The 21,513-nt window shown below is 38.6% G+C and overlaps 2 protein-coding genes across 4 annotated transcripts in view; both read left to right on the forward strand.

Annotated features, from left to right (window-relative positions):
- The window catches only part of bicd1a (bicaudal D homolog 1a), a 40,038-nt gene extending 20,224 nt beyond the window's left edge, over window positions 1-19,814 (forward strand). Inside the window, exons 2-10 of one of the 2 annotated variants that reach the window (XM_038306215.1) lie at window positions 2,471-2,683; window positions 7,397-7,549; window positions 8,403-8,873; window positions 10,609-11,001; window positions 13,969-14,727; window positions 14,819-14,970; window positions 15,073-15,283; window positions 16,346-16,431; window positions 17,883-19,814. In XM_038306215.1, the coding sequence (XP_038162143.1) occupies window positions 2,471-2,683; window positions 7,397-7,549; window positions 8,403-8,873; window positions 10,609-11,001; window positions 13,969-14,727; window positions 14,819-14,970; window positions 15,073-15,283; window positions 16,346-16,431; window positions 17,883-18,003 (2,559 nt within the window). In that variant the 3' untranslated portion in view covers window positions 18,004-19,814. The remainder of the gene's footprint in view (window positions 1-2,470; window positions 2,684-7,396; window positions 7,550-8,402; window positions 8,874-10,608; window positions 11,002-13,968; window positions 14,728-14,818; window positions 14,971-15,072; window positions 15,284-16,345; window positions 16,432-17,882) is intronic. The other variant, XM_038306216.1, reaches the window with a different exon arrangement.
- A 738-nt stretch (window positions 19,815-20,552) lies between these two features.
- The window catches only part of fgd4a (FYVE, RhoGEF and PH domain containing 4a), a 78,411-nt gene continuing 77,450 nt past the window's right edge, over window positions 20,553-21,513 (forward strand). Inside the window, exon 1 of one of the 2 annotated variants that reach the window (XM_038306228.1) lies at window positions 20,553-20,839. In XM_038306228.1, coding sequence (XP_038162156.1) covers window positions 20,740-20,839 — 100 coding nt within the window. In that variant the 5' untranslated portion in view covers window positions 20,553-20,739. The remainder of the gene's footprint in view (window positions 20,840-21,513) is intronic. The other variant, XM_038306227.1, reaches the window with a different exon arrangement.

Consider the following 21,513-nt stretch of genomic DNA (forward strand, 5'->3'; position numbering starts at 1 on the left):
CTGCATGTCCCTCTTGTTTATTAACCTTTTCAGTGAAGAGGAAAATTTAGGTAGTTTGAATTCAAAATGAATGTTACCACAGATGTGTTTTTCTCCTTTTAAATAAAACAGTAAAAAAGAAAAAAGCTTGTCTGGATAAGTTAAAGCACATTACATTCCTTATTTTTGCTTCAGTGCTGCTTTATTATTGTGACACTACTTACTGTGTTGGGGCAGCGACCATGCGAAGACTTCATTGTTTATTTGGCAACCTACCAGGAACAACCCATTCAGGACAGAGAAACCCCCAAAACGCTCCAGATTTTTCTTTTCTCACATTCCGGCCTCAGCTGCTTTGCTGCAAGGCTTGTGCACATGTCATTGGCAACTCATCTGAAGTGAGAAACCAGCTTGTTCTGTCACTCTATGCCTGGAATTAATCAGCTGTGGATTTTGTGTGTGTGTGTAGGTCCACACGCTCGTCCTTTATAATCAAGTCATTCACTACAACCCCCATGCTGCTCTCAGGAGAGCAAGAGAGGACAGCAGGGAGACTCGGTGGGAATCTGAAAGGAGAAATAATAGAGAAAAAACTGGAATAGAGTAAAAGTACTCCTAGTGATGAAAATAAATTAGCTATGGGTCATTTTTGTGCATTACTATTTTTAATTATTTTAAAGCCTTGGGCAGGTTGTTTGTGCTTGAAGGTTGAAATGTTCTGTGTTTGCATGCTTTTCAGTACACTGGTTATTGCTCACTCAATTCATATGCCAGCTCTGACTGTAACCATTATTTTAAAGGCAAAACAAAACCTCCTGTTGAATTTAGAGGCTCTCTAGGGACATTAGTGTAAAGGCCTCTATTCTTCCCCAATTTGCCTGCACATAATGAGTTTCTGTTTTTAAACCACATGCTCTGATTGAACTGTTTTAGGAATTTACTGATGCAGGGTCTCAGTCCAATACTTCACTAAGATCTATGCCCTGAGATATTGAATAGTTTAACATTAGTACTGTGCAGCAAACTCAATGATAGGTCACAATCCAAATTCTATTCCAGCAGGATTTTTTTCAACTTAGCCTTTTGGTTTTAAGCTTTAAGAAAGTATCTAAAGACATTTTTTCTAATATTAGCCATAGATAATGTGAGTAAATTCTAAAAAAAAAAATGTTTTAAGCTAAATTGAACTCCTATGGTCACACTCAGGCCTGTCGGCAAAGAAATTACCAAATAGAAATGATCTAACATCATGAAGTTGGCTAAAAAATGTCAAGAACCAGCACGCCAAGAGCCTCCACACATTTTTGATTTCAGCTTCTTCCTGGTTTTTTTATCCTCAGAGGTCTCCAGTCCATCCAAAGACAACAGACATAGAGGGCAAACATTCTGCCAGTTGGATTGAGTTTATTTTCCAATCAGATCGTATGGGTCCAATGAAGATCCATATTCTAACAGCAGAAAAACTAAAAACAAAAGGTCAACAAGAATTTACTATAAAGGTTTATAAGGGTAGATCTGCTCATGGAATGCACAAACATACAGGCCTTTTTTTAGCATCACTGCAGCAGAGTAAATAAATCCTTTGTTTTCATAGCGACTAAGATCTTCCTAAAAAAATGAAACAGAAAAATGATGTGGAAGGAAAAAAAAAAAGATGGACACAGGACTCATGTCTCATGGAAAATAATGGATACTTGTATCTCATAAATGATTCATAATGTAGAGAGAAGAGGATGTTTATCAGGAAGAGGGATTTATTTTTAATCTCTTCATACATTTTGTCCCAGTGATATGGCTCTGTTTATCCTGCAGGCCGTCTGATAAATCAGAAACCACGTCCTAAAGCCTTTAGTGTTTCTGACTATGAATTGTTCATAGTATTGTGTGGTTATTTAAGCACAAAAAATCCAGTCAGAGCTGCATTGATCGATTGCATATCAGAGAGAACAAAGATCCATAATCTGCTGATGAGCTGAGAAAGTGAAGGAGGCCTCAGAATATATATTGACCGACTAATAATGCTGCCTCATGGAAATCAAGGAGAAAACCATTTTCTTTTTATGAAATTCTGTCTACACCCATTAACCTTTTTGGGAAAATGGAACAGGTTTGCAGCTGTTGTTGTTCTTTTTACAGCTCTACCTCATCAAAGAGGCGTTACTTTGATTGGTCCTGTTTATTCTGTTGACATCTGCTTTGATTTCCTCAATCAAGCCTTGGCGCCTTCATCGTGACAAGTCAGCTTCCAGTGATGTGAAAACCTGTGTCAGGAAAATGGGAACACTGTGTCTATTGATCAGTGAAACATCAACCCTCAGCGATGGCGCACCAGGTTGCTCATGAGCAACGGCTCCTTCACAAGAGAGCGGCAGTTTGACCTGGAGACCATCTGGCAACCAGCTGCAAATCCATTCTGTGGTTCATTGTGTGAGACGGGACAGGATGGGTGTCCCTATCTGAATGTCTCTCTCTCTCTTCTCCTCCTCTCCAGGCGTTTGGCCAGGCCTACAGCAATCAGCGCAAGGTTGCAGAGGATGGAGAGACCATTGAGGAGACGCTGCTGCAGGAGTCAGCCTCCAAGGAAGCCTACTACATGGGCCGACTGCTGGAGATGCAGACGGAGGTAACACTCAGCCGCTCGGTGGCATCTAATACCCAAGCGGAGAACGAGAGGCTCAACGCGCTGGTGCAGGAGCTGCGAGAGGTGAGTTTACATGATATCTAAAATCAAAACCAGGGCTGTAGTTTTTTATCTAAATGTAATATATTGTTAGTTTATTTCATTTTCTGCCTTAGGTCTGCTGGTATGTTTGGTACATTTTCTAAGTTACAGTATTTTGTGAATATCTGCTCAAATTATAAAATGTAAACTAACAATTCAATTTACTACACAGCTTTGAAAAATTCTTAATAAATCTGATTTTTTTTTGTTCAGGTGTTTTGGAACTGGAGCACATCTTAGATAAATAGCACACCTGACCCCAGAGGAGCCGAAAATCTGTTTTATGCTTTTCTTCTATAAAATCACCTGAAGCATCCAAATAAACATCCTTTATAGGCATTTAGCATAAGACATGAGACAACCCCTTTATTGGAAAATTATAATAATAGATAAACATCAAGGAAGATATTTGCAAATTAAATGTAACGTAAATTAAGTTTAACTTTGTGTAAACTGCATAAAATATTCTCTTACAGTATGTACTCAAACTTGAGTTTTTTATTGTTTTTCAACATTAGGTATTTAAAGTCTTATTATTTCTGTAATATAATAAAGCATTAAAGTAATATGTTTTTTTTCTTTTGGTCTCTAGATACCAGTTCATTTACGGACCTTAGTGATTTATTTGCACCCTTTGATATGAGTTCATAACTATCATTGTATTTAGAAAATTAAAAAGGATAAAGACCTTTATTAATCTGGATCTATAGTTTTTTCTTAGTACAAAATTACACGGCACTATGAATTAGAAACTGTTAAAAGTATTTAAATATAACCTCACCTAGTACCGCAGATTCCAGCTAGTAATAATTTATTAGACAAAGATGAAGGCAAAATGGAAAGGTTTGCTATCAGCTAAGTACACCTCAAATAAGGCATACCTGTAATATATATTGCATGAGGTTTATGTACTTTAAGCCATTACAGTCTGGGGGCTGAGCTCCATCCAGCTATAATGCTTATATTGTTAAATAAATGACAGAGGTGTCTTCAATCAACACATTTCAGGAATATTTAGAAATTTAAGGAAGGTTGTTTAAAGTATTAAAAGTTTTTTTTTTTTTTTATTCCTAGCAAATTATTATTTTCTTTGCCTAATGTTTTGATTGTAGCTGAATGTTAAAAACATTTTCCTTTTAAATATTTTCTATTTGTACCACAGCATAAACAAACTTTCTACCACCAGTAATTTGATTAACTAACTGGGTTAAAGGTTTGGGAAATGTCAAGGGGTCCCTTTCACAAAGACTTTAAATTTCCCTAACAGCAAAAAAGAAGGATTATGCTTGCATGTACCTCTGACTACAAGCATGTATGGCTGCAGGCATGGTTCCGGGAAGCTGAGGAGTTCAGCATGAGGTCAGACACTACGGCCACGACCCCATTGTGGGGGGCAAATCCGGTGCTAAGCTGGGGAATAAGTGAAATGCCCTGAGCTCGGCACATGTGCGGTAACAGAGCTAACTGGGCTGCTCCCATCACCCACCACACAGTCATTCACAAAATGGATCACTACTCGTTCTGATGAAAATACTCTGGGCTGTACTCTATTGCAGAGAGATAAAAACACAACAGTTGTTGAAATGAAAGTCTGCCACATAAAATAGCTTGTTTGAAATTATTGACTAGTTCAGATGGCATGTTTTATTATCACACAGATTGGATTAGGTTTATTATTATGCAGAGCAAAATTCATAGAATTAAAAAAGCCCGATTTCGAAGGGAAATACACTTTAGAAAGAGTCAAGGTTACTCACTGAGGAAAAAATATTTCACACTATATTATAGTACATGTCCTGTGGTCTGATGAAAGCAAAACTATAGAGTCCCACAAGAAACATTACTACAATTAGAAAAAAGTGTTAGAAACTCATTTCTACTGTTAAGTACAGAGGTGGTAATATGCTAGAATGTAGCTGCTAGACTTCCTCACAAACAGACCTCAGTAAGTCCGCTTCGGACAGAACACCTCTGATGTCATCTCCCTTAGCACAGGCTCCCCTCAAGGCTCTGTCCTGAGCCACGACTGTGTCCCCAGGGTCACCACCTATCACATTATCACATTCTGCATCACACTGATAACACCAACCCAAAAGTAATACAGATTTGCACCATATATAAATGCTCTGAACTTCCATATCAATGTGTTTTTTGCACCATGTTTTTCTCTCCCACATGGTTTACATTTGTTCACTGCTGCACTTTATGGAATGGAAATGTCCATTTACCGGCTGAAAAGCTGTACTAAACAATATTTATTTTTGTATACACTCTGTTTATACAAAATTACAATAAAGTTGTCTAATTCTAAGTCTAAGAAGCTGCAATGTTTGGGCCCTGTTTCCCATCCAAATTGCCCGGTCAGCCCTTTAAAGAAGGGGGTACAAATCTGATGGAATCTGACAATAAACAAAAAATGGCTTTTAGCTTAAACAACACAGAAAGCATACAATTAAGGTGATATACATTTCTTCCATGTCATCCAAGTTCCTACTGTAGATGTCTTCTAAAAATACTGTAGGAAGATTTAGAGAGAAGGAAAAAAAGAAGGCCACCCAAGACCCTGGGTGGTCTAGAGCAGAGGTCCTCAACCTTGATCCTCAGGGCCCACTGTCCAACATGTTTTAGGTGTTCTCCTGTCTTGACAGATCTGACTTAAATACCTTAAAACCCAATCATTTGATTCAGGTGTGGTGAAGCAGAGACACATCTAAAACATGCAGAACAGTGGGCCTTAAAGACCAGGGTTAAAACCTCTGGTCTAAAGCAGTGATCATAAACTCTAGTCTTGGATGGCTGGTATCCTGCACCTTTAAGATGTATCCTCTTTTCCTTTACACCTTAATCTAAAAGCTAAATAGGTACCGAGCTCTGTTATTAAGCTGACATTTGAAACAGGTGTTTCAAATGTGCAGAGACATATCTTAAAGCTGCAGGGCACCAGCCATTGGGGATGAGAGTCCATACACAGGAATAATAAAGTCTATGTTTGTGATCTATAGAAACATACACATTATTATTGCTATAACGTGGTGCCAGACTTATTTATCAACCAGCCTGAACTTCCTGGGGTGGGGAAAAAAAGTGCCAAGGCATCAGGGATGGATGAGAACTGCCCCGAGTAGCTTTGGTCTCTGACTGGTCTGGGGGTTTCATGGTTGATTTGCTTCTTCAACACTGAGTTGCAAACAGGAACAGTGTCCCTGGACTATTAGACTCATTCCCCTACTTAAGAAGGAGTACCAGGGGATGTGTTCCAACTATAGTCGGATCCAACTTCTCAGCCCCCCTGGGAAGGCCTACTGTATGCCAGGGTGCTGGAGAAGAGAGTCTGGCTGATTGTCGAAACTAATCTTCAAGACGAGCAGTGGGGTTTTTTCCAGGCCGTCAAACTCTGGACCAGCTCTACACCGTCTGCAGGGTGCTCGAGGGTTCCTTGCAGGTGGCCCAACTGGTCCATGTGTTTTTTGGCCCTGGAGAAGGCATCCAACCATGTTTTATGGGGCCCTTTACTAAGGGCATTCTGGTTCCTGTACAAGCAAGGGGTTCGGCCTGTAATGTCAGCATTAGATTGGACTTGTTCCCAGTGCATTTTGGACTCCAGCAGGGCTGCCCTCTGTCAACAGTCCTGTTTATATTCTTTATGGACACAATATCTAAGTGCAGACAAGGGCCTGAAGGGGTCTGGTTGGGGGGCCAGTGGATATTGTCCCTGCTCTTTGCTGAAGATACGTTTCTGCTGAAGATGTGTTTCTCTTGCCAATATCCACAGAAAGTACTGTGGAGGTTCACAGCCAAGTGTAAAGCGGCTGGGATCAGAATCCACTACAAATCTGAGGCCGGGGTTCAGTGTGGCTTGTCCCCCGTAGAGATAAAGTGAGGAGTTTGGTCATCTGGGGAGGCTCAAAGTGAGATGAGGTGGTATGCACTTTGGATGTCCTTCTCTAGTGGTGATACAGGTATGTCCCACCATGAGGAGGCCCAGGGGACAGCCCAGGACACAGTAGAGGCACTATTTCTCTTATCTTAGCTTGCCCAGGAATAGCTCCTCTGCTCCTTTGGAGATTATTATGCTGATGTTAACCTTAACTTTTCTTCACTTTTACGAGAAACACACACAAATAAAAACATTATCAGGGTTTTTTCAGCATGTCTCAGCACTATAAATGTCTTCACTTCTCCTCAAATGGTCTTTGGGTCAGCATTTCTGCCAAACAGTATGAACAGTGGGCTGCAGGGGAGCTGCAGGGAGCTCTGCAGCAAAAACAGGGTACATCTGCTCACATATTCAGGAAATTCTTCATGATTTTGTTTTGTTACTTTCTATGAACTCTCTTCTGAAAACCTACATTTCAGTATACATGTCTAGATATTTTAGCAAAAATTAAGCTTTTTATTTATGCTTTTAATGTGTACTTACAGTTAATAGAAGCCAATACAGTTGATCAAATCACCAACTATTAAAATCAGAATATTTTTGATACTCAAACATCAACATGAACCCTGCACCAAAACCAGCTGGTCTGTAAATATTTCAGGATGGTAAAAGTTGTTTTCAGGGCAGACCCATTTGTCAGTATTTCTTCAATAACCAATGGTTAGGTGGTAGGACTATTGGATATTAAATTGTGTCCTTTGTGTCTCCTTGTGTTTCCTGTTCCACCCCCTGGTGCACCGGTTCCATCCTTTCTTCAGAGTAATGAGATGCTGGAACTACAGCGGAGCAGGATGAGGGAAGAGATCAAGGAGTACAAGTTCAGAGAGACCAGGCTGCTTCAGGACTACACCGAGCTGGAGGAGGAGAACATAACCCTGCAGAAACTGGTTTCCACACTCAAGCAGAGCCAGGTTACAAAGATGATCATCAACACTTTATTCTCTTATTGGGTTAGAGTTTGCACGTCATTATGGTGTTACTTTTCACCCACTCATGACATGTGTGCGATCTCACTTTACCCGTCACAAGGAAATTCAATCCCTAAATGATTTGTCATCAGTTTCAAAAAGAAATGCCGCCCTTTGTTTCACTTAAGCGTATAAATGAGTCACACTTCTAAATGGGCCTTTATGATGTTCCAAGGGGCAGTTTCTGATTGAGATAAAACAAACTTTGTTACAAATTTAATCACCTTTAGTGAATTGCATGATTTATACTGAAGCCAAGTGGTTTATGCAATCCGGGGCCAATACAACATAAAATTCTTTCATTCAAAATCGTCCATCCGTCGATCCATCCAATAGTCCATCCTTTCGGGGGGGGTTTTATCATCCATTCATCATTTTATTAATCATCCATCCATCCATCCATCCATCCATCCATCCATCCATCCATCCATCCATCCATCTATTCACTCATCCATCAATTAATCCATCTGTTTGTTTATTCATCATCCATTCATCCATTAGTTTATTTGTCATTCATCCACACTTCTATCAATCCATCCAAGCATGTGACTCAATTTTAGATAAATGTTGTAGAAATAATTTCCTTAAATTCCTTATGATGTTAAATAATTATGCCTTTGGAGAATTTATGAAATTAGAGTCTAAGTATCCTGAGATATGGACATGAAAAGGATCGTTGGTGTTTATTGGTGGTAAAAATTATCCACTTTTATTTTTGTATTTGTAAACTGGAGCTAATGATTAATAATCAATGCAGATAAGTAAATAAAATGTGTCCCCTTTTGCCCGCCTACAGGTGGAGTATGAGGGGCTGAAACATGAAATCAAAGTGCTGGAGGAGGAGACTGTTCTTCTCAACAGCCAGCTGGAAGATGCGTTGCGTCTAAAGGAAATCTCTGAAGGACAGCTGGAGGAAGCCCTAGATGCCCTCAAGACTGAACGCGAGCAGAAGAACAATCTGCGGAAGGAACTCGCCCACCACATCAGCCTGAGTGACAGCGTTTATGGAGCAGGAGCGCATCTCGCTCTTACTGTCACTGGTGTTGAGGGTCTAAAATTCACGGAGGAGACCGGCGGAACAACTGTTCCTAACGGCAGTGCCATCCCTGCTGCTAATGGCAACATGGAGGACAGCAATCGTTGCAACGGCCACCTTCACCATGGAACAGGGTTAGCTAAAACAAGGAAGGGAGACGGCCTTGTCCCGGACCTTTTCAGTGAGCTTAACCTATCTGAGATGCAGAAGCTCAAGCAGCAGCTGCTGCAGGTGGGTCATGTGTGTTTCAAGTAGGGCTGCAACTAACAACTATCTTGCACATTGATTAATCTGTTGATTGTTTTTTGGTTACAGATTTTTTTATCCTAAATGCAAGATGTTTAGATATTTTTTTACCATTTAGTATAATTACTCCTCAAAGTAAAGAATTAAACATTTACTAAATTAGTGGACAATTATTTCAATAACCAAATAATTATGATTATTCCGATTAATTGTTTCAGCCCTAGTTTAAAGTGACATCTAAAGACAGAGGTAAATAAATCAGCATCAAACAGCAGATTAGAGGACAGATATAATGACGGTCTCAAGCATTATATTTCAGTTTTTAAAATCTGAAAGCTTTGCTCATTTTCTGAAAGTTTATAAGGAAAGGATCAAATTAAAAGGCAGGGACACTATTATAACATAGAATAAAACACTTTGATTAAGAAACTACAACAGACTTTACATACAGAGTGATTTATATTAAAATCCATGAACACCAGAGTTTAGGTTATGATGCACTCTACCAGCTCTGATACGAGAAAAACGTTAATATTTGATTTGTCAGATTTTTTTATTGACATCATGCTTGAGTTCCTACATTAGACTATCATTAATGTCATATAAACGTATTACTCTACATTTACCACAAATACCATTAGCTGAGATCCTGTTGGAGTCTGGGAATTAGATTTCTCTCTGTAATAGTGGGAATATCTTCCATTGCTGACATTATTTCTCTGTAATCATTTTTTATGTTTTTCTCTGGAGTAATCCGAGGAAGCTTTCAACAGTAGGATTAAATGTTCAGGAAATAAAATCTGTTATCCATTTTTATGTCATGCATATAAAATATATATAATGTTTATACATAAAACAGGTTTTTAAGTCCTTTTATTTCAACAAAATAATTTCAAATTAAAGTAAAATGACCCCTTTTTTCAAAAAATATGATATATATATTCATATATATGGCAGAAAAACTTACATTATAAATTTATTATATATATATATATATATATATATATATATATATATATATATATATATATATATATGTATATATATATATATATATATATATATATATATATATATATATATATATATATATATATGTATATATATATATATATATATATATATATATATATATATATATATATATATATATATATATTTTTTTTTTTTTTTTTTTTTTTTTTTTTTATGCCCCTATATGTTTTTTGTGCTTAAAGCTGAAAAGGGACTCTTATTAATACATGTATATATAAAAATTCCCTCAGAAAATTTGGAAGTCTGCAGTAGCATCTTTTCATTTGCACCCCAATTAGAATGAAATCGAATCTTTTAAGTTTTATACTTATTGGAAGTTGTTAAAGAAACCTTTAATCTGTAATCTCTGATTTCCTGCTTAGCTGGAAGTCAGTTTTTCTTCTGTGCTTTTCATTGTGGGGAAAAATGAAAGCATTCTGCTCTATAAAGGCTGATATGTGTTAAAGGAAAAAATCTTCTTTCAAAAAGAAAATAAATATCAGGAGTCAGAACAACAATTGAGAAGTTTAAATAAATGTAACCGTGACAAACAAGTCTAGAAGAGGAGAAATGTTTATCTTGTCATCACAAAAGTGAGGAGGATGTAAGGGAGGTTATAACAAATAACTGAAGAATACTGATACAAGTAATGATTCATTTCCACACATCTTTAGCACATCTTTTGTTGTTTATGTCCATCCTGCAGGTGGAGCGTGAGAAGGCAGCTCTGCTCATGAACCTGCAGGAGTCACAGACCCAGTTGCAGCACACTCAGGGTGTCCTGACTGAGCAGAACGAGCGCGTCCATCGCCTCACTGAGCACGTCAATGCCTTAAAACATCTGAATGCAGACAAGGAGCTTGAAGACCCGCAAGAGAGTGAGAAACCTGATGGAGGCTCCCCGTCCCCATCCTCCAACAGCCACCATGATCCTGATATCCACGGGTTTGAGATTCTGGAGTGTAAATACAAGGTGGCCGTGACGGAGGTGATCGACTTGAAAGCAGAGCTGAAGGCTTTGAAGGAGAAGTACAACCAGGCTGTGGAGGGGCAGGGAGACTGTCACAATGATGACAGAGTCCAGGCACTGACCGAACAGGTAGGTTCTTGGTTCATCTGGATTACAGAGTGTCACAAAATAATATTTTAACAATTTTAATGACATAAACTTCTGTTTATGTCATTGAGGCTTTATGTGATAAACACAAAGCATTGCATAATTGGATTTTTAACTTGTTTTGTGGATCAAGCATTTTTTTCAGTCAATCCTGTAGATGATCTTCTCTTACCTTAATGATAAAGACTAAAAACTTAGCTGATTCTTTAAAAGGAATTCAAACTCAGACCTTATTAATGTTTAAACTCTGCTCTGCTAGAAGGTGAACCTTCACCACAATCTCAGGTCTGCAGTGTCTTACAGGCGTCCCCTCTGATTCAGCTCCATCTTATTTCTGTTAAAGGATTCCCACAGCATGATGCTGCAATAATGTTTGAACAGGTCCTCTTATTGCGTTCTTTCATGGTCTCCTACTGACACTCTCATGTAAAGATCACGGTTCTCATTAGTAAAACATTGCTTGGAGTCCATATTAAAATGTGCGTAAGCCAATAGCCAATAAAATGGAGTATGCCAAAAAAAAATTTTATAATACCATGTGCATGCACAAATAAAAGCAGTTTCCTTATATAAATGACAGCTGTACCTCATACTTTAGCTTAACCTCATGATAACCCCATATATATGCTAAAAGCAAGATGCTGCATGAATGTCATTGTGTAATTATAGGAGCCAGCTAATCAATGTTCTTTAATTGTTACCTATGGCAACCACTGGCAAGAGAGGTGGGAAAAAAACGGTGTTAGTGAGAGGTGTTAGTCAGATAAATATATTCGGGAGCAACAGTAAATTAAAGGAAGTATTATTAATGGCATCTTTAGAGTCTAATCAAATTATCATAATAATAAAGGAAATTCAGGCAGCAATTAGTTTATTACTGAATTCAAAGTCTTTTTTTTTTATTTATGCATTTATTTTTTTATGGCTTATTGCACTTAAATATTTTTTTCCTCAAAGTGGCTTCAGGCAGATAGTCAATACATTTTTGATTGTTTAACAGCTGTAAATAATAAAAATACAAATAAAAAATACCCTGAAAAGCAGGGTCTATAAATGTAATACAGATAAAAATTTAATGTTTTGGTTACATCAGCTCACTTTATTTAGATGTTTCTAAATCTTTTTTTTTTTGTATTGGATCTTTAATAAAGTGGGTTCAACATGAAGCTTCCTCAGATTTCCTCCCATATTAAACATCTAATATTTTTATACCTATAAATAATAAATATGTTTGAAATTCTATATGTACCACAGATTGTTTATTTATATTTATTTGTGCGTCTTTAGAACTGTGCACCAAGCTCCATTCCCTTTTTCCTAAATCTAAGTTATGCAAAGTGATCTGCTCCAGATAAAGAGGGATTGCCTTGGTCTGGTGGATCCCTGAAACTCATTCACTCCTGACTCTCCCATTTAAAATTCTCCATTACACATGGATAGTTGGGCCGTATTTAAATGTTTTCAGCAGTTCGTGTGAATTTTTCACACCTCATTACATTGAATATTCTGGTCAGTAGTACAACTGGTGATGGTAATAGAGAGGAAACATTTGAAAGCGTCCAGACTTTAATTTATAATTTAAGTTGCTAATTAACCTTATTTTGTTTGTGTGGCATATTGGTTCAGTAGTGCCAGCTTTTATATCCTACTGCTGCGTTTTTCGATCTGGTGAAGTCTATCTATGATTAGTTTTCTTCAAAGTTTTAATTGAATGTCTGAGAGTAATTATGATGCAATCTAGGTGAGTGAGTTCCCACTTAGCAACCATCTCTGTTGTTAATTTCCTACTCCGGACAAAATATGAGTACCTGTTAGGGCTGACCAATTTTGCCAAAAATCAAAATTGAGATTATTTTTAACCAAAATTACAATTGCAATTTTATTTCGATTTTCCTTTGCCCTAACCCCAAACTTGTAGAGTTTTTTTTTACTTTCATTACGATTTTTGAAAGCTTGCTTGCCCAGGGTCCATTATTGTAGAAATTTACTGTAGTCTTTATGTGAAAAAGTTCTTACTTCTACTGCGTGCATGGACCTGCATGCTAGCAGCAAAGCTATCTACCTTTCTGTGTTGCGGCAAAAACACACTTCAAGTGTTTTACCACCACCTAAAGGGCTGGAGTGAGAAATTTTAAGTCTTACTCTTGTTAAATATAGAGTGATTAATATTGAGTACTTTTGTAATTTGAAAATTGTGTTTTGTTAAATTGCGATTATTGCAAATTGCAAATGCAATTTATTGACCAGCCCTATCACCTGTACAGATGGGTTTGTGTGAAGTACCACTTACTTTCAAGCCAAGCTTAATTGTATAAATCACAACCTTTGGCAGTCAGCGTACAAAAGTTTCAGGCCCTGCTTTTTTTCTATATGCAAGCTTTCTAAATGAGACCCTGGATCTATTCAATCAATGACTAATGGTCGTCTTTACAATGTATTCGCCCACCTGAGCTGCGGATCTCTGCAGCTCCTCCTACCTCGATCCTATTGACTACTTCTCCAATAAATGCTCTCCTTTGCTAGCCTCCTTTTCTAGTTCTGTGTGCAATCGGTCGATCCTCTTTCATGTTTAGATTATGTGTTAATCTGTTTGAAGCCTGGGAATATAATCTATGCTAAAACTGAATTAAACACAGCTGTTCGTTAATTAAGTGACCTCTAATAGGCTGCATATGCAGCTTAGGCTGCAAACTCTGATACACATACATTTCATTCATGTGTATTAGAGTAAAAGGGGGGTGAATACCTTATTTTTCTTAATCCTATTTGAAAACCATCTCTTTCACTTAATTATACAAATTAAGTGAACAAAACCAAAGGAAAAACACTAATGTCTGTCTTTGTAATAAAAGACTTTTATAATGTATATAACAGGCTGTAATATTATTAATCTACTGTTACATACCACCTATTGAATTGTATCTAATCTAACTGAGTTTTTCAAATCAGATTTCACATTTGGAGCGGAGCTTCCGTGAGAGCCGGGAGAGGGTTGCAAGCCTAGAGGCAGAACTTCGGGCCTCAGCAAACACTGCAACAGAGAGCCAGAGCATGCTGAATGCAGCGCAGGATGAGCTCGTAACCTTTAGTGAGGAACTGGCGCAGCTCTACCACCACGTCTGCCTCTGCAACAACGAGACACCAAACCGTGTAATGCTGGACTATTACCGGCAGAGCCGCAGCACACGCAGCGGCAGCCTCAAAGGCTCAGAGGACCACAGGGCTTTGCTCTCTCCTCGCCTGGCGCGACGGCTTGCTGCAGTGTCTGCAGCCTGCCCATCCGATTCCCTCCGCAGTCCAATGGACTCGCCATCCAAAGACGCCAACCACAGTAACACCCAGAGCAACTCAGTGGACTCTTCATCTTGTAATAGCAGCCCCATCCACAATATCACCGGCTCTCCATCCATCAGCATATCCAGGTGCACGTCACCAGGGCCCTCAGACACAGGCGGGGACCTGCGGAAGGAGCCCATGAATATTTACAACCTGAATGCCATCATTCGAGACCAGATCAAACATCTCCAGAGGGCCGTTGACCGTTCACTGCAGCTCTCCAGGCAAAGAGCTGCAGCCAGAGAGCTGGCAACAATGCTCGACAAGGACAAGGAGTCCTGCATGGAGGAGATCCTGAAGCTCAAGTCCCTCCTCAGTACCAAGAGGGAACAGATAGCCACACTGCGACTGGTCCTCAAAGCAAATAAACAGGTGAAAAACTTTTTTTGTTAATGGTAGAGAAGGTGTTGAATAATTTTTCTACTGAAAATTCTTCAAACCAGGCAAATTTTGCTTTATGCAGACAGCAGAAAATGCTCTGGCAAACTTAAAGAGCAAGTATGAGAATGAAAAGGCGATGGTGACAGAGACCATGATGAAACTGAGGAACGAGCTGAAAGCTCTAAAGGAAGATGCTGCCACCTTCTCCTCTCTCAGGGCCATGTTTGCCACCAGGTGAGAGACTCTGTCAAAGTGAAACTCCTCTGGATCTAAGAGAAAACTTGCTTTAATTGACCTCAAGTGGAACAAATATCTAAAACTTTTGTGTCCCTGCAGATGTGATGAATATGTCACCCAGTTGGATGAGATGCAGAGGCAGCTTGCTGCAGCAGAGGACGAGAAGAAAACGTTGAACTCTCTCCTCCGAATGGCCATCCAGCAGAAACTGGCCTTGACGCAGCGGCTGGAGGACCTGGAATTTGACCACGAGCAGATTCACCGTGGCCGTGGAGCTAAAGTACCCAAGATAAAAAGCAGTCCCCCAAAAGTAAGTCATGTACATAATCTCTATGAGACCTACAGATTCTAATGTTAATGTCAGGCCAGGCATGAGCTGATTACAATATGCCTCACTAGGATTTTCTTCATTAGCATCAGTTACAACAGATGCTGCAAACAGTAGAAACAGATTAACTGAAATCAGTTTGGAGAAAAGCATTTATTACCTGGAAATATTTCAAATTTTGTTGCATAAAAGTAACATTCTTTAAGAGTTAATGTGGTTCTGCAAAGTATTGCATCATGAGGCCTAAATATGAACTGATAAATAGTTTAATTATAATGGTTTAAAAAAAAAAACTAAAGACCAACACACATTTCTTTCTGCTTCTCAATTAAGCGCTGCTTTGTTGAGGTATAAGGTTGTAATGCAACAATATGAAAAAGTTCACAGGTGCTTTTTTTATTAGAGGTTTTGTATTAAGCTCTACCAGTGAGAATGTTTTCAAATGACAACAACAAAAATGGCTGCAGAATCAGCTTGTTTCATAACTCGCAGCGCCTCTTTGTGGAAGGTTCTGGAACTAACATCTAAGATTATTCTAATCAAATGTCAATGTTGATTATAACCAACATGTATTACAGAGCTCATCTGCTGTTTTTTTTTAAGCAGAAATGTAGTTATGTTTTACACTCCTGAAAAACTGCTCAAAGCTATTCAATCATTACTTCCAGACCCAACCTTATACCATTAGATGGCAGTGTTGACTTATCTGTGTTTTATTTCAAAGCAGCATAGTATAACAAAGTATAATATATAACTGTGTTTTTGGCTCTTTTTGGACCCCAGTGGTCCAGAATAACTGAGTCCAATCTTTGTGAGCAGAAGAATCTGTGTCTATTTTCTCATTTAACCTTATTCTGGCATCCAGCTGATATGCACCTTCAGTATAACAATCGTTCAAAGAGTGAAATCAGCCCCATGCATCTGTGAATAGCACCATGGGTGTGTTCAATCCCTTTGAATGTGGAAATGTTCTTGTTTTGCTTTTGCTGTCCTGTTCTCTAACCTCGAGTGTCACCACACTGTACATCTGTCTAATTTATCAGTTTTTTTGTAGATTGTCAGCAGCCTTCTGCCTCAGTACCGACATTCTCCCCACAACTAAGGCGAGGGAGAGCCTCCCTAGCCCGCAGGTAACAAGCTAGAGAACCTGCTGGCATTTAGATGATTGGTCCTGCATGTTCTTGATTTTCACACTTTTTTTCACATGGTACTTGATGAATAAAAAAAAATAGCATCGTAATGCGTTTAAAGTGCTTATTTTTCATTATAGGTTGAGGATGTGATCACTTTGCATGTACAATTTTGCATGGCAGTGCTCTTGAGATGCTTATTTATTTGACCTTCAGCTTTGACTCAACAGTCCACGTTTACTTTCAGTGTTGAGTCTCAGTGGCATAGAAGCAAATTTTGAAATTGTTCAATAACTAAATTTACTGATTTGTGATGGTGGAAGATGCTTCATCCAACCTAATTTTGAAGGTTTTCCTCCTTATCTAAGTAGAGATATTGGATGTGTGTTTAACGCAACAGCAGGCAGTTCAGGTCTTCCTTTTTTTTTTTCTTTGATCCATTTTGTTTTTGTCTTTCTTTTGAGCCATGCTTTTAAATATAATTTATATCTCCATATGCTTAGTCTCAATGTTTGAATCAGCTTTTTATGTCTTTTATTTTGTTAAAAGAAAACATTTGACTTCAGGAAAATACAATGTTTTGCTGCTTCTCCTCACTTAGCAAGGCTTTCCTTTCTTTAATTTTTTTCCTCTAATAAGTTTTTAGCTGCAGTCTGTATGACTTGCTGCCCAGACTGACTTCATTCAACTTTTGCAGGGAAACACCTGGAAAATCTCATTGAGTTCCACAAGTATTCATACATCTTAAACTGCTTGTTGTCACATTACAACCAAAAGGTTTGATTAATGGCACTGGGAATGTTTGTAATAGCAAAACCCCAAAGTAGTGCAATAATTTTTAATTGAAGACAAATGATGTTAGTTTTTTTTTTTTTTACTCTTGTTGATAAAAACCTGAAAAGTGTGATGTGAGAGGTATATACCTAAATTAATGCTTTGTAAAACCACCTTTTAATATAGCATCAGCTGTGGGTGATTGGTGATTTATCTTTAGGGTGGTTTTGCTGCAAAGTGGACCTCCAGCTGACTCTCAGGTCCTCTACAGCCTCTAACAAAGGTTATGAATGTAAAACCTGAAACAGGACAGGATTTCTTTCATTTTCCAGGTTTCTATGATCAGGATCTGCACTTCAGGTTTGGTTTATTTTAATCACTGAAATGTTTCAGTTTGCACTTTTTCCCGTCTTTGTGCTCAACAAACCTAGCTGCTGTCAACTACTTTATTTTTTGCAAACAAAAATAACTTTTTACAGGAAAGCTGAATGTTTTTCCCCGCCAAGTGGTTTAAGCTTTTTTCCTAAGTAACCTCGTTCTTTTTTTTTCGTTCTTTTTGAAATATGCCAGGTGTTGCATTTTTTTATTCTCTTCAGCAGTATTTTCCTTTCTTCCTCTGCAGAGTGAAACTTGTTCCCACTTACTCTTTTTGTTCACCATGTTTGTGTCTTTTGCAGTCGTAAATTTTTGGAAGACCTCGAGGAATACCAAGCAGTCCTATCCAGCAGTCGCAGCCTTCTCTCCCCATGCGACCCACGTAGCTGCCTGGCCCATCAGCCCCACCCTCCCGGCTCCTAACCCCGCTGCCCCTGCCCAGACCCCTGGTCCTGGTCTGGAAGGAGCCATGCAGAGGCAGAGACACCCTGGATGAGAGAGGGGGGTCTTCTCTTCCCTAAGCCCAGCAGTCCAACACTTACTGGACTCTGTTATCTCCCATGCGTGTCATGGTCCGGTTCTGGCTGACACCCTGGCTACCTGGGTCGCAGAAGAGAAGCAAGGCGTGCTTCTGTCATATGGAAACGACTTCCTGCAGAGGAATCAGTAAACCAAGGACAGGGCAGAGGCTGAAATACCTGTAATACAGAACTGGAATCTTTCTGTTAGTTCCCACTAATAATAATTTATGGACTTTATTTCTTATTTATTTATTTATGGAATTTATTATTGCTTGTATGTTTTCTAATTTTCTTTTGTCTGATATTTTTTTATAAAAATGTAATCCTGCTGTGGAGAAATGACGAGCTTTAGCAGATTTACAGTCACAGTCAGTTCTGCTCTCTTTCAGCAAAAATAAAACAAAAATATTTGATCATATGCTTTTTTTAAGAAGAAAAAACACTCACCTAATAATACCGTATAGCCTTTTTTTGTGAGTATATCAAACCAGAAAAAAAAATCCTGTTTTTTAATAAAGTAGCCCTTAGATGGCAGTTCAAGCAAACTAATGAAAGGGAAAAAGGTTGTGTTTTTTGAGGGTTGATTTCAACTATTTGTCTTTCCCGGATTTTTCTTGTGACGCTTATTTCTGAATTATTTGAACGCACTAGTTATTAGATACATTAAGATTTTTTATACCCCTTACCGTTAATTTATTATGCAATGTTTTTTTTTTTTACAACCGATCCTTGTGATGTTTGTTGTTCAGCCCTCAGAAAATGAGTCAAATATATGGGGCTTTTCCCCTGTTTCTTCCTGTCCTGAAAAGGTTTGAAGGGAAACTACTAAAAGTACAGAAAACTCCTTATCTTGTGCTAAGGTCACTGTTATGCACACATTGTATTGTCTTCACCAAGTATTTCTTGTTGTTGTAGTAAACAGCCACGGTAACAATCCTTTTCTTCATCATGACACAGGGAGCAACAACATTGCAGCTTTACTTATTTGTTTTTCCAGCCGATCCCTGTATCGCTGTGTCCCTTAGCTTTCCCCAAACAGAATGCAGTACAGTACAAGCACAATTCTGCACTATGCATTAGAGCAATACAGCAGCATTGGCCACAGACAGATCTGAGGGAGATTTGTATTCAGTTACAACTGTGTCTGTCTGAAAAGGTTAAAAAAAAAGGGTAAAGCCAGTGTTCCAGGTGGAAAAGGGACAATTTTATGTGCTAAAATTGAAAATATTGTCCTTTTTTTTTAAAGGAAGAAAATATTGAAACTGAAAAAACATTTGTAACTAAATTTTCAACATCTTTTCAACAGCCTCATATTAGCTCTTATGTTTAAGATCTCCTGGCTGCACTGATTGTTTTGCCTCCTGGTTTTAAAACCTTAACCTTCTTAGCCAGTATTAGTGGTTATAAGGACATCATTGAGTGGATGTCCTGCTCAGTGGGTGTGCTCACTTGTTTTAATACTATAGATTGCTACTTTTGCAACTATGGAGTGATGAGAACATTTGTGGCTCTGAGGTAGCAGCTGAATCCATGCTGGTTCATTAACCTTACCTGGTTTGTTTGCACAACATCTATGGACGGAGAGAGGAGGCCAACCTGTGGTTTTGACAAGAATGCTTGCAGTATGCTGGAATATGGTGGGTTTTACAGTTTCTCCACCGTTTGAAACAGTGTTTAATTGGTTACACAAACAAATAAAAGATTTGTCCTTTGTTTCTGCATTTCTTTTTGCACTTAAAAACAGCTAATGATTAAAAGTAATCAAACACGGCACCATTTTATACAAATCCTTTTGTCCATTTGCCAAAGCAAAATAAATTAAAACACTGAAATGGAAAAAAAGGGAGGAAAGCACTCAGCTTTGGCCTTCAACTAGGCCTTTAACATGAATTTGATTTGATCTAACCCAAGGTTCCTCAACTCTGGTCCTTGAGGTCCAGTGCAACTCATTTTGCCTGGCCCACCTGTTTATGACACTTTAAATAAAACTCTGTGTAATGATTAGCTTGGAAGATTGTTTTATAACCTTGATTAGAAACCTATCCAATTAGCCTCTATTTAATAAGTGATTTCAGAAGGTTGATTGCAGTGGAAATTATTTAGGAAAAATAACTAAAAACAAAAGAAAGTCAAACATAATTTTGAACTGAGCTGTTAAATTAAAATGAAAATTACGGCTCTTTCTACTTTTACGCACTACTTTGCTTTGGTAAGTAACATAAAATGCCTTAAAAACACAATAATCTTTGTGATTATAATAAATTCACAAACAGCCGCATAACTTTTCTTTGCAGTTTAATATATAAGCCTGTACTCACCTTAAAAGAAGGGACCTAGTATAACCTAATAATGTTGCGCCAGGAGCAGCAGCAGCCAGCTGATGAGACAGAGGGGCGGGGCTCAGAGCGACACCCCCATCAAGGTGACTTTGGAGGTGGACCAAGGATCAGTCTGACCCGTCTCAGACTGTAAACACTACTTACTGAGCTCCTGGAACCGCTCTTGTATCGGGACGCACAGCAGAGACGGAGACGCACATGGTTCCGGTTTCGCACGGTTTGGATTGCTGCTAAGAGGGGAGCGCCTTTCTGGGGAATAAAATACTTTGTTCGTTTTTCCTTCGACTTCCCATGTCTGAATGATTGAGCGGGACATAAAGGAGAGAAAAATGAGCTTCAACAGAGTCGCTATTCGCAGGAAGCAGCATAGCCTGGACAGCTCGCACGCAAAGGCTGCAGGTGGGTTAAAAATGGGAACAATTTGAACTGGCCGCTCTGATCCGCTTTGTTTTTGTTTTACGGGAATTGTGTAGTTGATTCTCCTTTATTCACTTCCTTATAGTTTATCAAAATCTCTCAGTATAAATTCCCCGTGATCTCTCCTCTGAGTTATATGATGTGTGAATCATTTTATGGATTGGAATGGCCCTTGTATGTTTTCCTTATGTCTGATTGGGAAAGCTTGGGATTTTTATTTTTATACACCAGTACACCTAAAGGGCTTGTTAACGCAGCACTGTTTACAGGAATGGGGCGTTTCATAGGCAAGTCCAAACCTGCTAACAAGGCTTGATGGCTGGAGGACAGCTTTTCCCTCTGCAATATAGACCATCTTCATATGCAATCCTGGGGAGCACAGGCGGAAATATTCCATCAATGCAGTTTGTGTTCCAGCTTTAGTTATAAAAGTTAATCAAATATTCTGTGTCCATATAGGCTGTGTGATGGATCTTTCCAAAAGCTGCAAACATGCACTTGCAGCTACAGACTCTAGAATTCTTGGAAACAAGAATCTGAATCCATCCCATGTTCAGAATCTCAGCTCTGTTTGGGCATGACCTTCTGAGACAGGAAGAGCTCACATAATTTCAGTCTTATCTTGGAACTCCTACTTGTGTAAACACGCTGCTGGG

Source organism: Cyprinodon tularosa, unplaced genomic scaffold (assembly GCF_016077235.1).
Source record: "Cyprinodon tularosa strain WSP-4 unplaced genomic scaffold, ASM1607723v1 ctg576, whole genome shotgun sequence".
In the NCBI taxonomy this organism is placed as follows: Eukaryota; Metazoa; Chordata; class Actinopteri; order Cyprinodontiformes; family Cyprinodontidae; genus Cyprinodon; species Cyprinodon tularosa.